This window comes from Anabas testudineus, chromosome 7 (assembly GCF_900324465.2).
Source record: "Anabas testudineus chromosome 7, fAnaTes1.2, whole genome shotgun sequence".
Lineage (NCBI taxonomy): Eukaryota > Metazoa > Chordata > Actinopteri > Anabantiformes > Anabantidae > Anabas > Anabas testudineus.
In genome coordinates this window covers 1,974,722-1,988,964 of record NC_046616.1, presented here as the reverse complement: position 1 = coordinate 1,988,964, position 14,243 = coordinate 1,974,722, and the positions used below count along the sequence as shown (strand labels likewise).

General features: G+C 42.2%; 1 protein-coding gene across 1 annotated transcript in view; it reads left to right on the top strand.

Moving 5' to 3' along the window:
• The window catches only part of LOC113167497 (rho guanine nucleotide exchange factor 10-like protein), a 26,250-nt gene extending 12,007 nt beyond the window's left edge, over nt 1–14,243 (top strand). The window contains exons 14-29 of the mRNA XM_026368161.1: nt 1,604–1,720; nt 2,287–2,379; nt 3,535–3,705; nt 3,861–4,006; nt 4,146–4,312; nt 4,955–5,070; nt 5,807–5,934; nt 6,056–6,156; nt 7,285–7,406; nt 8,434–8,520; nt 8,666–8,886; nt 9,122–9,279; nt 9,390–9,532; nt 10,252–10,423; nt 10,928–11,044; nt 11,371–14,243. Of these exons, the coding sequence (XP_026223946.1) occupies nt 1,604–1,720; nt 2,287–2,379; nt 3,535–3,705; nt 3,861–4,006; nt 4,146–4,312; nt 4,955–5,070; nt 5,807–5,934; nt 6,056–6,156; nt 7,285–7,406; nt 8,434–8,520; nt 8,666–8,886; nt 9,122–9,279; nt 9,390–9,532; nt 10,252–10,423; nt 10,928–11,044; nt 11,371–11,957 (2,646 nt within the window). The 3' untranslated portion in view covers nt 11,958–14,243. The remainder of the gene's footprint in view (nt 1–1,603; nt 1,721–2,286; nt 2,380–3,534; nt 3,706–3,860; nt 4,007–4,145; nt 4,313–4,954; nt 5,071–5,806; nt 5,935–6,055; nt 6,157–7,284; nt 7,407–8,433; nt 8,521–8,665; nt 8,887–9,121; nt 9,280–9,389; nt 9,533–10,251; nt 10,424–10,927; nt 11,045–11,370) is intronic.

Below are 14,243 nucleotides of genomic sequence, written 5' to 3'. Positions count from 1 at the left end.
CCCCGTTGTTAAGGACGACACGTTGTTTTAAAGGCTGTGATTGGTTGAAACGTTCACTGTCTGTCCGTTATCCTCACTCAAGTGGTTTTTTTAACCTACACAGCTGTTTAGTCCCAGTCCCCTGCGTTCCCTTGTCATTGTACATGTGGAGATGCTCTTAGTTTAACTTTTAGACCTAGCTGTGAGTTGTTCTCTATGATTTGATTTCACCACGTCAACGATCACAGTCATTCCAGATTTGATGGATAATAATGAACTTGGACAGTTCTTAGGTTTTGGTAGTTTCCTTAATCTGTTGTCATGTTTTCTTTGATTCATTCCAATAATTTGACTCTTCTGAAACAGATAAACATCTTTACGCGACCACAGGATGTGTTTTCAGACGAGGTCGTCTACTCACTGCATCAGTGTGATTAAGAAAACTGTGAGAGTTTAGTTTGTCACCATGATGGAGGCTCCTGAAGCTTTTAGTGGCCCCCGGTCAGTGTTCTTGTATGGAGAGATGTTGGAGATTGTTATAAAACTGAGACAATGATCATCCTCTGATGGTTTAACTATTAAAGCAGCTGGATGTATTTGATAAACTGATGTCTCATTACTTCTCTCAGTGACGTAGGTGAAGTCTGCTCTTTGTGGTCTGAACTTCCAGTGAATTAAATGAGGAACATGTTGGTCTCAGTATGAAGCTGTGGAAGTTCTGCAGTAGTTTGTCTGATCACTGCTGATAAAAGGTTCTGACAGAGACGGGTCATCACTGCTCTCTGGTTCATGTTCTCCTATTTTAGTTTCTGCTGTTACTGTGTTGGCTGATGTGAGCACGTCTCTAATGAGTCATTCACTGTTTGGAGAATGTTTCTCTGTCCTTCCACCAGTTTGTCCTCTGATTAAGAAACTCCTAATCCTCTTAAAAGTCCTCCTTCCTGCTCTAAACTGTTTTTCACCTTAGGAGATTCTTAGATTTTCTCCACTAGCAGCAACTTTTAGGCTCAGCAAGCTTTGGGAGTACGTTGGACTCACAGAGAGATAAAATATGTAAATAACACGTTCCGTGTCCAATTTTAGACAAAGACATGATCCAAACATCTGGTTGTGTCCCGTGATTCATAGTCAAAATGTTTGGCAGCCTCTCCGATGTTCCATTGCTTTGCTCGACGCTTTCGTTTCATAGAAGGTGTTTCTGAAATAATACAACAGTCAAAATATTTGTGAGAAAGAAATATGTCGCTCAGTGCAGCCGTGTGGCTCCGTTCTGTGATTTTAACGGAGCTGAGTTTACAGCACAAACACATGATTCATTTACGATGAATGAACATTGAGTTTTCGTCGAGTTTTCCCCTGAAGTCGTTTGAAGGTTGGAAAACTTCTCCCACTCTGAGTCAGGTTATAATGTTTTATAACTGGACTCCACGTGTGTTTGTGGCTGCACACAAACAGTCTGATGATCTTTGGACGCACTCCACCAGTGTTTCAGGGGTAGAACAGGGTACAAAGGACTAGAATTAGTATTAGCAGTAGCTTTATGTTCAAGTGCATAAAGACTGTTTGACTGATGTCTGTGAACTTTTTAAAACACTTATTTTAGTCCTGATGTTTCCTTTCACAGTTTTCAAAGCTCATGGTGCTGAACGTGTACAGCGACTACATCAACAACTTCACCAACGCCATGGCACTGATCAAGAAGGCCTGCATGTCTAAACCGGCTTTCTTGGACTTTCTTAAGGTTTGTTTTGCATTTAAAACAGTTAACACTGTGTTTCCCAGTGTTTGCTCTCCTTTCCTCTGCGCTGCTGCAGACCGGTCTGCAGTGGGCGGGTTTCAGTTGTTTGTCTGATGGAACTGAAAGACTGATATTTTTATCCAGGTCTTTTATTTTGACTAAGAGTCTGAACTGAAAACGAAAAAGGTTTAGACATTTTAAAAACTTAGATTTCTTAGATATAGACCGACACAGGAACTTTAAAACTGCACTAAACTCTGTGTCAAATGGAAACTGGGTCTTTCAGCACAGGAGCCTCTCGCTCAGGTGCTCCACCCAGGGTTTATCAGTCGTTGCTGATGCCTCAGAATACACCAACCTTCTTTATCCAGTGCCATCTAGAGACCTTCTCTGCAGCCTCCGTCGTTGCCCGTGCAGCTTTCTTTGTCCCACCACTCATTCAGTTTGATTCAGTTTGAAATATTTATCTCTGGATTTCAGTGCAGTGGGTCCCCTCTCTGTAGAGGTACAGCATTCAGAGTCAGTAGTTTGTGGTACAGTATCATCACCTAAGTTTCTTCTGCTTTCAGAAGAAGCAGGCGTCCAGCCCAGACAGAATCACTCTGTACGGTCTTATGGTCAAACCCATCCAGCGCTTCCCTCAGTTCATTCTGCTGCTGCAGGTGAGTGACTGAAACACAGGTGAAGGCGGTTTACACATCAGTTACATCACGTCAGCTTCACAAACTACATGTTGAACAGTGGTTTTAGACAATAGTTCCAAATAAAAGGTGTGAAAAAAGTTATATTTTAATCTTCGTTAGTTAGGATGTAATGCTGCAATTCACAGAAAATGTTTCATTCTTCATAGTATAAATGACAAATGAACCCTAATTTAACAACTATTTAAACATAATGATCTTTAATATAAAAAAAAAACACAACATGCACAAACAGATTGAAGATGGAAGTTAATAAATCTTCGCTGACTCCTCCCTGCGAATCCCGTCAGCATTTTCAAACAGGAAGTGGACGCGGCGTGCGGTCAGATGTAGGTCTTTCTGAAACTCTGCGCCTTCACTGGAATATTTGGTTTCATTTCAAGTCTTGAATTGTCACTCTGAAACTTTGTGTTGGACTTTCTCACAAGGGGAAGTGAAAGGCAGCCAGTCCTTTCTCTGCTGCGCCATCACCCACTGTTACAAAACAAAGGCCGGCGGGTATCACTGCAGATCAGATCTCTACTGATGGAACCTTCTCCCCAACAAGTTATCAGAATATAGGATTTCCGTTAATAGTGTAGAGTGCACAGAGATTAACATTGTCTTCATGATTTTATAGGTGTGTTTCCGTTCAGCTGCTTCGTTCTGTCCCTCCTCTGGCTGTCTGCAGGTTTTATTGCAGGTGTCTGTCCACTATCATCCATCTTCACCTGACTAGAACGACGTTTTTGTCAATGAAACTTGATTAAAGATGAAAAATTAAGCAGTTTTCAACAAACCTCACAGAGGAAAGTAGGAGAATTTTAAACATGAATATGTTGGTGCGTGAGGCCCAGTTACTTTTATAGTATCCAACGTGTCTCTTCTCCAGTTCTGCTCTTGATTCACCAGCTGCTGTTTTGTGATCAAAGCATTGTCTGGAGCTGTTTGTGGTTTCCTTATATTGTACAGGATAATGAATTGTTCCATCATGTGATAGTTCACAGTAGAGACCTTGCAAAGCAAAAGGAACTGACCCTGATTCCTTAACCTGACAACATGTCTTGTCACAAAGAGAACATGCAAACCTCAAACCTGTTGCTCTTTGTTTTCATCGTTGTTGTGAACATTTTGTAGGACATGTTGAAGAACACTCCCAAGTCCCACGCTGACCGACTGCCCCTGCAGCTGGCGCTCACCGAGCTGGAGACGTTGGCCGAGAAACTCAACGAACAGAAGCGTCTGGCAGATCAGGAGGTTGAGATCCAGCAGTTAGCTCATAGCATGGGGGACCGCAACTTCAACAAGGTAACACAGGACGCATCAAACGACACATCTAGTTTATGTAGTATTCTATGTCGTCTTACTATTCACTTTTATCTCTTGGTGTCATCCTGGTGTCACAGTGTCATCCGCTGATTTATCATTGTGATGAAGGAAAACTAATATGTTTGTGTTTCCAGCTGCTGAACTCGGAGCAGAGGCAGTTGATTCACTGTGAAGTGTTGACTGAAATAGTTTACGGTGAGAAAGGTCAAGTTCTCAAGTCCAAGGAGCGAAAGATCTTTCTCCTCAACGACACCCTGATCTGCGCCAATGTCAACCTGAAGTAAGTTTACTTCTCATCTTCGGAACTTTCTCGAGGTGTAAAATGAATCTACTATTTCTAGTTGCCGTGAGTCCTGTTCTGAGGACTTGTTCTGCTCACATTACTCGTCATGTCAACTTTTATAACATTTGTCCACCAGAGGTCCCCCTGACATCAACAGCCTGGTTCCTGTCGGTCCTAAGTACACGTTGAAGTGGAGTGCCCCTCTGCTGCAGACTCAGGTGGTCGAGGTGGGACAGGACAGTCTGCAGACCTTGGAGCGTTTCAACACAAACAGACGCCACAGCTCCATCTCCAGCACCACTGGTACAGTTAACAACAAAAGGTCTAAATAAAACCAAAGAATGAATCCAGGCAACAGTTTCTGTTTGTACAGTCGCTGCTATTTCAGCAGTGGAAGCTTCAAACTGCTTTAGAGGAGTCACAGGTGTCTTCGTCACTTCCCTTCTTGTGTGTGACCTTTTCTGTCAACTGCTGATTTACATCAGTTACTTTAAAGAGGTCAATACTTCTGCAATCACTTATTTTCAGTTCAGTATTTATAAGTCATATTAATTTCTGGATATGTGTTTTTTGTTGTTGTAATTTAGTAGAGTAGAGCAGGATTCAGTGAAGCCATGTGCATATGAAGTCAGCTCCTGTGTGAAGATCAAATTGCAGCTGAATTAGATGACCTAATTATAGCCTTACACTGTGTTATTATAAACATGTTAAAATTATACTTAAAGGCTGTTATTATACAGCAGCCTAATTCACAGTGCATGCAAAATGCTTAGTATGTGTCAGCTCACAATTTATTTAGCTCCTGCTTTTTACATTTGGTGCTGCTTGACGCTCTGATCTCCTCTTTTGATGGTCTGTAGACACTAAACCATTAATTAATTTGTTAATAATTAGAAAACAATGCTGCGAGGATAGTTCATTATAATGTGACTCGCTGTGTTCCAGGTAAAATGTTCCTGGGTCCTCCCAGACTGTACCAGGATCTGGAGGAGCTGCAGCATGACCTGGCTGTGGTGGAGGAGGTCTCCCTGTTGGTGGGCACGCTGCATGGAATCTACCAGGTAACAGCACTCAGAGTTTGAAGGTATCAGTTCTGAACTGAACTAAAACGGACTAATTCATATTAATTTAAATAACTTAAATCATACTGTACTTGATCAGGCTTCTGTGTTGCTTCTTCTCTGAAGCAGGTTCCCTGAACTCTCACAGAATCCAAATCAGTGCATGTAGCTCCCATTTTAATAATAATAATAATTAATTAATCTTATTATAACTTTAGATTTAGTTGTTTTGGGTGTTTCTTCCTCAGCTCTTTTCACTGCATTCTGTGTTTTCTGTGATTAAAAGTGACATTTAAACAAAATCTCTTTCTCAGACCTATTTTAAGATTTTAAAATACTCAGCAATAATAATTTTTCATCAAAAAGTTCAATCACCTAGATAAAAAACGACAAAAAAAACCCGTGCATGAATATGTAAATGCTGTTGGTCCATGTAACACCTGTTCTTTCAATTATCTCTGCTCAGCTGGGAAAACAAAATTTCGTTTTTTAATTTGTTTGCAGAAAGTCTGAAAAGTGAGGAACATTTTCCTAAGATACCTTTTTCATCTGACATGAAATACGAAACAAGCTGTCACTGTGCCACATGCACAAAGCTACAAGGTTCTCGAAGAAGCGATGAGAAGTAAATTATTGATGTTCTTGTTTGAACTCAAACGTCACAGTCACATAACAGGAGTCAGGCTTTAAGTTGTTTGTTTGTCTGGTTCATCTTTCCTTTCTCCTCTCGTCTCAGAATCTGAACACCACCGTGTCTCAGGACTGGTGTCTGGCTCTGCAGAGACTCATTCGTCTGAAGGAGGAGGAGATCCAGAACGCCAACAAGTGTCGCCTGCGTCTGTCCGTCCCGGGGAAACCTGACAAGTGAGTGTCAGGACGTTTATCGAGCAGAGACTCTGAAGTTCAGGTTTTCTCAGGCAGTAAGTGTGTAGCGACATACTGTAAGTACATAAGTAGTTTCAGGTCCACTGTCCTTTGCTCTCAGGTGTGGTCGTCCAGTGAGCATCATGGTGGTCTTCAGCACTCCCAGCCCCGTCAGCAAGATCACGTGGGTGAACCGGCTTCACCTCGCCAAGATAGCTCAGAGTAAGTTCTGCTCTGTGTCGCAAGTTTTCCATCTAAATGTAGAACAAATCTCCAATAAGCAAAAGAAAATGTCACTTTATGCCTTTCCGTGCACTACTGTGAATATTAGAAGTTGGTTCATTGACATAAAAATAAAGTGTGTTTCCTGTCAAATGCCGGAAAAACAACAAGATGATGTAATAAAACCGCGTTAGTCAAACCTCAAACTGTGAGAAACAGTGGAGAAAAAACATTTGTGTTTGTTTCGTGTTTCATTTTAGGGAAGTTACTGTTTCCTCGATGTGCACACAGATCTGATGGGTTTAGTTTTTCTCCAGCGGAGCACAAACTTCAGTGCCGCTGGAGTCGCACGATATGTGTTTGTCATGATTAATTTAGGCCTGTTTCCATTGCGCTTTGTTGCATTTTTCTTTTATCTATACCAACACTCAGCCAAGTGTAAAAAGTTTTGGTCTTTGGGAAACAGTTTTTTATGTGCAAATTGAAAATACTGCTCATAAATATTGGGATGAAAATGGACCTCTTGTGTTTCTATCCTGGACTGAGTGTACTCTCCAACCCACAATTGTCTTTAGTTAACATCCAACTCTTCTTCTGTGTCACTGATGTTCTGATAAAGACATTTATTCGTTACATTTTCTAACTTTTATTCACAATAGACTTTTATTTTGAAAATCCACTGACAGCTTTCAGACAATGGAACACTAAATGCCTTATTGTACATGTGTCACACATGCTGTGTGGGCACACTGAGGTGAATCCATTTGCATGAAATTGAAAATGAAATTTGCATCATGTGTCCTATGATTCAGATGCTATTTTATTCTTTCTTCTCAAGAATGAAAGAGAATCACATTTCCTGCTCAATTTGTGCACATCTGTCCTCAACTTGATTTACAGCAACACGGGCTCCGAGTGAAATTTGGTGTAGACTGAGTGAAATGTTTGGATGTTGCCTACATCTGTCAGATCATCTTTAACAGTTTGTTGAGGAGTTACAGAGTGTAGACCTCAAATATGAGAGCAGCAACGACAGATAATAGGACGATGTATTCCTGGATTGTCCTTCAGGGTGTTAGTCACCTAAAAACGACTGGTCTCAAACGTGTGTGTGGTTTGTTTGCTCAGGACAGGAAAACACTCCAGGTTGGGAACATGCGGAAGAAGACGGGAAGACAAAAACTCAGTTTAACTGTCCACTGCTGACCTGCAGACTTCCTCTTTTCGCTTACAGAACACAAACACTGAAGGTAAAAACTGCCGCCGGTTATTGATGTGAATGTTTCTGAAGAAAGACGAATGTGAGGCCCTGTTATTATTTTGTTGGTTTGAGGTATGTGTGGTTTTACTTTCCGAGCAGAAACATGTTCCGGTTGTGTATCTGTGAAGACTGAGGAGGATGCAACATTTCCACATGAAAATCATTTTTAGAAAAACAAACCGTAAAAAAGCATTAGACGATGATGAAACAGAGACCGTCACAAATCTTGAAAATCCATTTTTAAAATGTGTTTTTTTTTCGTCCTCACTGTCTCACTGAGCTTTCTCATCCTTTCCCAAGGCTGTGACACTGTGGGTTGTGCCCGTATCATCAATGAACAAGCACATGACTTAATAAATAAATAAACAAATATATGTAAAAATAATTACAACAATATTTATTTTAATGAATAAAATAAATAAATTAAAGCCCAAATAAATACAGAAAGTCAGTGAAGTAATAATTAATTAGCATTGTCAACAGATAGAAAAATGTATTTCAGCTGCTGTGTTGGTAATGTTTGGACTCCAGGACAAGAATATTAAAAACGCTCCAGACCAGAAGAGCAGAGCTCTAGAGAACAAAGAGTTGTGACAGTGAGGGGTCAAAAAACGACCTGTGACCTGTCCAGGTGTACCCTGCCTCTCACTGGGATCAGCTCCAGGTCCCTTCAAACCCTTAAGAGGAGAAGTGGTGAGGATAAGACGCACTGACAGCTCTGTAGTGATGAGTTAATGTTACCTTTAATATCGGGTGCATCAGTTATATATATGAGGTGATATTAACATGACGTGATATCTATCAGCTGTGTCTCAGCTACAGTTAACATCCTACAATCCTGCAGTGACTCTAGAACATGTGAGTTCTTCTTTTTAAACCGGTCATCTGTGCATTCTGTGAACACAACACTGAAAGTTGATGGATGTAAAAGGAGCATCCACCTGTGGAAAGTGAGCGTCTTGTATTTTTGTCCAGCCGTCCTCGTAAATGAAACATGTCTCTTTCTGTGTGTGTAGCTCGAGGCAGCTCTTCACAGTCCATTTCAGTCCAGTCTTCTTGGTTTCTGCACGGCCAGCACCTCCTTACCTCAGGGTTACCTCTGGGTCAGTATGTAGTCGTGAAACTTTTCTTCTCCATATTTGTGCGTTTCATGTTTTTTACATGATCATTGATTATGAACTGTCAGAGTCTTGTTTTCATTTCTGCTCCCTGAGATAAACCGGGCTGTTTTGTTCCAATGCTGTTCAGGTTGCAGGTGGAGGAGGCAGCTCCAACCATGGCCAGGTGGAGATCTTCTCCCTAAACCGAACCACCCCTCGCCTGGTCAAGACCGTCCCACTGAGGGCCTCAGTCCTCTGTCTGGAGTATGCGAAGGAGCCGTGTCCCAGCATGATGGAGAAGGAGGCCGACAAGCCCCCGAGTCCTGCTAAGATAGGAAACATCATCTGTGTCGGCCTGCAGGACGGCAGGTCGGTGATCTTCACCTGATTACAGATGAAACCAGACTGTTACTGCACGTTATTTAGTGAACTTTAGAGGTGTCGTCGTCTCCCTTCTGTTTTTTATACTAACATAGACTAACTTTGTCTGTAACACGCTGAGAGCTTGAGATCAAGACAAACAGAGAATAAAACTTTCTTTTAAGTCTTCTTTCATTAAATGTGCAGTTCGACTTCTCAGTAACTCGTCTCCTTGTTTTCCCAGCATCCACGTGTACAGCAGCATGAACACAGCTGTTCAGTGCCTGCTGACCATGGTGAACCCTGACAGCTGTCCAGTGCTCTGCCTCAAACACTCGCTGTCTTTCCTCTTTGCTGGACTGGCCAACGGCAAAGTAGCCGTGTACCAGAGGAGGAGCGGAGGTAGGTGCTCACCTACAAGAATCATCCACATTCATGTGACACTGCTGCTGTAATCGCTTGAGCAAATAGATCAGAACAGGTGCCTAACTACAGACCATTCACCCTCTCAGAAAGACTGTGGGACGAGGACTCGTGTAGACTGGTGTCTCTGGGCTCTGAGCCGGTCCGCAGTCTGCTGACGCTTGAAGACGCTGTGTGGGCCACCTGTGCCAACCGGGTCAGTGTTATCCAAGGAGCCAGCCTCCACATACAGGTGCGAGTTTTTAAATCCATTCACTTTGTGTTCTACATTCACTGTGAAAGGTCTCAAACCACCTTGGTGGTCTGATGGTGCATCGTCATAGTCACTTGTATTTAGGACGGTCTCCCTGATTTTCAAACCACGGAGCTACACCACAGCTCACACCTGCTTGTAGGCTCAGTTGGGCTAAAATGAGCTTATTCAAATGTCACTGCAGTGAAGAAATGTTGTATCCTGCATTATGTTGGTTTGGGATCACATTAACATCAACATCGTGTGCCAGAAACCCGTCGCTGCTGGCTAACAGAGCACGACTGCTGTCCTAGTTCTCCAGAGAAGCTGAAAATCAACGTAGCAGATCGAAAATAAATTCAAATAAAGTCAAATATGTATATCCTAGTTCCAGTAGGGACCCGCTCGCCCACCACAGTGTTCTCACCCTCTCAGACCTGTGTCAGCCATCAGGTGTGTGTGTTTCCATCCCAGGGACTTCATCACTTGTTGTGTGTGAGCTTGACTGACAGATGAGTGTGTGTCTGGAGCTCACAGGCTGCTAGAGGCTGTGTCTCCTCTCCCTCTGTCTCCACATTGATTACCTCAGCTCAGAGTGAGTGTGTGAGTGTGTGTGTGTGTGTGTGTGTGTGTGTGTGTGTGTGAGTGTGTGTGTGTGTGTGTCATGTCATGTCATGTTTTACCTGTCCACTGTGACCCTCTCTGTCTCTGTGCCGTAGAGTTTTGAAGCCCACTCGGATCCAGGCTTCAGTGTGAGTCACATGGTGCGTTCAGGTGGGGGGGTTTGGATGGCCTTCAACCAGGGCTCCTCCATCCACCTGTTCCACACAGAGACCTTGGAACAACTGCAGGAAATCAACATCTCCACTCGCACCACCCACCTGACACCAGGTGAGTCCAATCAAACAGTCTGTAGCGTTTATTTTAACTGTCATTGAACGACTTCTGGTCTAAAAATAAATAAATTATAAAGCGCTATAAACGCTTCTGTGTTTATTATCTAATAACAGGGTTTCTACTGGGACTTAAAAATCTTTTAGGCCTTAAAAACTTAAATCTGACTTTGATATGTCTTAGAAATTCTGAATGATGTCTGATTTCATATCTTCAGCCTCTTGTTTCATGTCTTGAGGATGAATTTACTCCACTCCACTGTCTTGTCAGCCTGCAGATTTTTTACATTTTTACTGTAAATACTTAACATCATCTATGACCATGGGCCATGAGCACTTTAATTGACACAACTAAATTAGCTAATGCAGGAATTCTAGTGCTGAAATGTTTTCATTCTGTTCATTCTTAGTTTCTATATTGATATAAAATGGGTCTGAAATTGTATTAAAGTAATAAAATAATTCACTGTTCTGACTGCAGTTGTAAATATTTATATCCCAGGTGAAGTCTGCGTGACCAGCTTGCTGATCTGCCACGGTCTGCTGTGGGTGGGGACCAGTCAGGGCATCATCCTCACCTTCCCTGTACCCACCCTGGAGGGAATCCCTAAGATCACAGGTTAGTACTGATCACCACCACCACCACTCTCCTACCCCCCCCCCCCCAAAGCCTGGAGACACATGCAGTACACACATAGATGCAGTAATCCATGTAACATCTCTGCAAGGTGAACTCATGTCCACATAAGGTCCCAGCAGTAACTGAATCATCTCTGGAAGGGGAGTTGAACTCAGCAGTACTTTAGGATCACACGTAGTCACATTGTTATGGCCTCATGTTAGAGGTAATTTATTACTTACATTACTGTAAAGAAGTGAGAGGGATTTTATCCTTGTGCACTTGAATTTGGGGTGACTTCATCTAGAACTGTCCCGCCCCCTCAGGTAAAGGGATGACATCTCTGAATGCTTATTGTGGTCCGGTGGACTTCCTGGTGGCGACCTGCAGCACATTGGCCTCCGACTTGCTCAGGCGGGACTCCATCTTCAATGGCAGCGAGGACGGTGCTAATGGAGAAGTAGGAGGTAAAGGCGGCATGGAAGGAGATGAAGGCGGACAGACGTTGGAGCAGAGCAGCTTCCCCCAGGACTCAGAAGTGCCTCGACTGAGGGAGGAGAAACCCAAGCGTCTCCTGCTGCAGTACCACCTCCGCTCCACCTGCCAGCTGCCCGGGAAGCCGCTGACAGCCCAACCCGAGGGGAGTTCACGGGTCTCCCTGGACACACTAGAGCACAGCCCCGAGGACGGCTCCATCTACGAAGTGAGTGAAGACCCCGATGTGTGGGTAAGGGGGCGGCCTGTGGATTGGGGGAAGGAGGGTGATGTCAGGCGCAACAAAGTCACCTCCACAGCCATCTTCTCTGGTGGTCGAGGATACCGCAGGATAGGACGGACTGCTGCAGACGCCTGCTCAGACGGCGGTGAGAACACACTGATGGTGTGGCAGCTGCCTCTAACTCTCAGCCAGTGACAGACAAGTGTGAACTGTTTCCTCAGTTACTGTGATTCAACAACAGTTTACATCTAAACATTTCAACTAGACTCAACGGGATCTGAATCAAAGGAGCCAAGGACACCTAACCTGTGACGGGTTGATATTTCTTCAGTTGACAGGCGAACACCACAAGCAGGTAACATCACTTATGAAATCTGCATCAGGCAGCAGCTACCTCAGTAGTATTGGACATCATGAAGTATCTTCGTCTCCTTTTCCAGATGTGATCAAACACCACAACATTAAACTGCATCATCTTTCAGCTAGTTTGCATTGCTGCCTGTTGCGTCACAGCAAACTCTCAGAGTTAGCTTTACTGAGGCTTTGCACCTTTTTAAGGCACAGATTTGACAGATTCTTCCTCAGGCACATGTCTTCTATTTATCAGACTGTTTAGATTAATACTTTGCGTCAGCCCTGTTGTAATTGCATATGCATTTAAATAAATGCAGCATTTTAGGATTATGGTGCCCTTTGGGTGGACTGTCAGAGAATGAAATGAACCACAGAGAACCAGTTTAAATCCTGTTCAGCCAGAAACAGTCAGAATTAGAAGAACTGGCCGAACGTCAGATCCAAACACGAACCATGACAACGTTGATGTCACAAATGGACATTTACCAAACCTGTGAAAGTCAAAAAAGCTAAATGTAGCACACCCCAATCCAGAAGGATCGGACGACAAACCTGACAATTAACATTAAAAGAAGAATTAGCAGGGTGGAGAGAACGTGTCTGGTCTTCTGAAAAAATTTAAGTTTCAGGTTTAATTTAGACAAAACCGCTTTGTAAGCTCAATGCAGCTATAACCATCTCTGTTTTCTGTGTCATGTTTGGTTCTGTGGTCCCTGAACACAACAGGTTCACGAACAAGAACTAAAACAATTTTCTGTCACTAAAAAAACCTTAAATTTGAAATTTGTGGTTTCCAGCAGTGTATGAGCACAGAGAGCAGAAAATCTGGACTGGAACCAAAGACAAACAAACAAAACAGGAAATTGTTCCAGCTTCAAATTTTCTCTAAAACCACCAGTGTACAGTTTCTTAGTAAACCTGTCCCTGTGAGGTACAAACTGTATCATATGTACAGTTACTGGGAGGATGGATGTAATCCGTGTTTCATAATTTCAGCAGAAAAACTTTTTTTTACCTTGTTGGAGTTACTCCTTAAAACCACGATTGTTTTCTGGAGCACTGACGTTAGAACTGTTCCTGTGACATCTAACAACGCTGCCACTTGACCACTTGTTAGAATAAAGACTTTAGCTACAACGAGCAAACATTTCAGTTTATTATAAGTGTTTTAGGGTTCACATGAAAAATGGGATTATTTTGAAAAGCACTCAATGTATAGAAGTTGCATCATGTACTGTATGTTTATATGTTGTTCTACATGGATTAACAGTCATTACAGTATTTATGTGACAGGCACCTTAACATGTCCTTTTCATAATCATGCGCTTACCTACTTGTGTTATAATGCAATAATGGTACTTAAAGTGTTGGTGAAAGCTTTCATTTCTGAGGCAGAACAATCTTTGCCCACTGCTGCTGTGTCTCTGTAGTGAAAATCTTTTTAGGACCATTTTAGAGAAAGAATGCACTAGAAAAAGTCCAAATATTTTGTAATGTTAATGTCAATGATGTTGTAATGTGACAAAAACGGATTATATAACAAGATGAGGATGCAGTTTCACTAAAGCAGAGCAGAATCCTTTCTGAAATGATGCTTCCACTTACAACATTATGACTTATTTTACTTTCAGCGTCCAGCATCCACAGTGCATTTTTGTTGCACATGTTCACAGGTGAGAAGAAAGAAAAATCCGTTCAGCCAGAAATGTTGAATTCTGTGTGTACGACTTTAGGTTTGTATTATGAAATGTATTTATGTTGTTATAAAATGTCATATTTGCATTTTTAAACAGGCTGTATGTGTCAGCTTGTATTTCATATGAATTACCCAACACCGTTTACAGATTGTTCTATTACTACATGTAATAATTTTGTTTGTGATAAATGAAAAGTACAGTGAAAAAAACATCATAAAAATGACCTTAACAGTTTTTTCTTGATCACAGTTGAGTACGTTACTAGTATAAAAACTACAAGCAGTTGTAATAGTACTGTGGAAAAAATTCCCGATTCAGGTGAATTGTTGAATGTCACCTGTGTTGTTTCACCTTGACTTTGAAGCCGTGATGGTTGCAGCTCTGGTACATTTTACACTAGCACTTTGAAATAAATGTTTATTTCATTTGA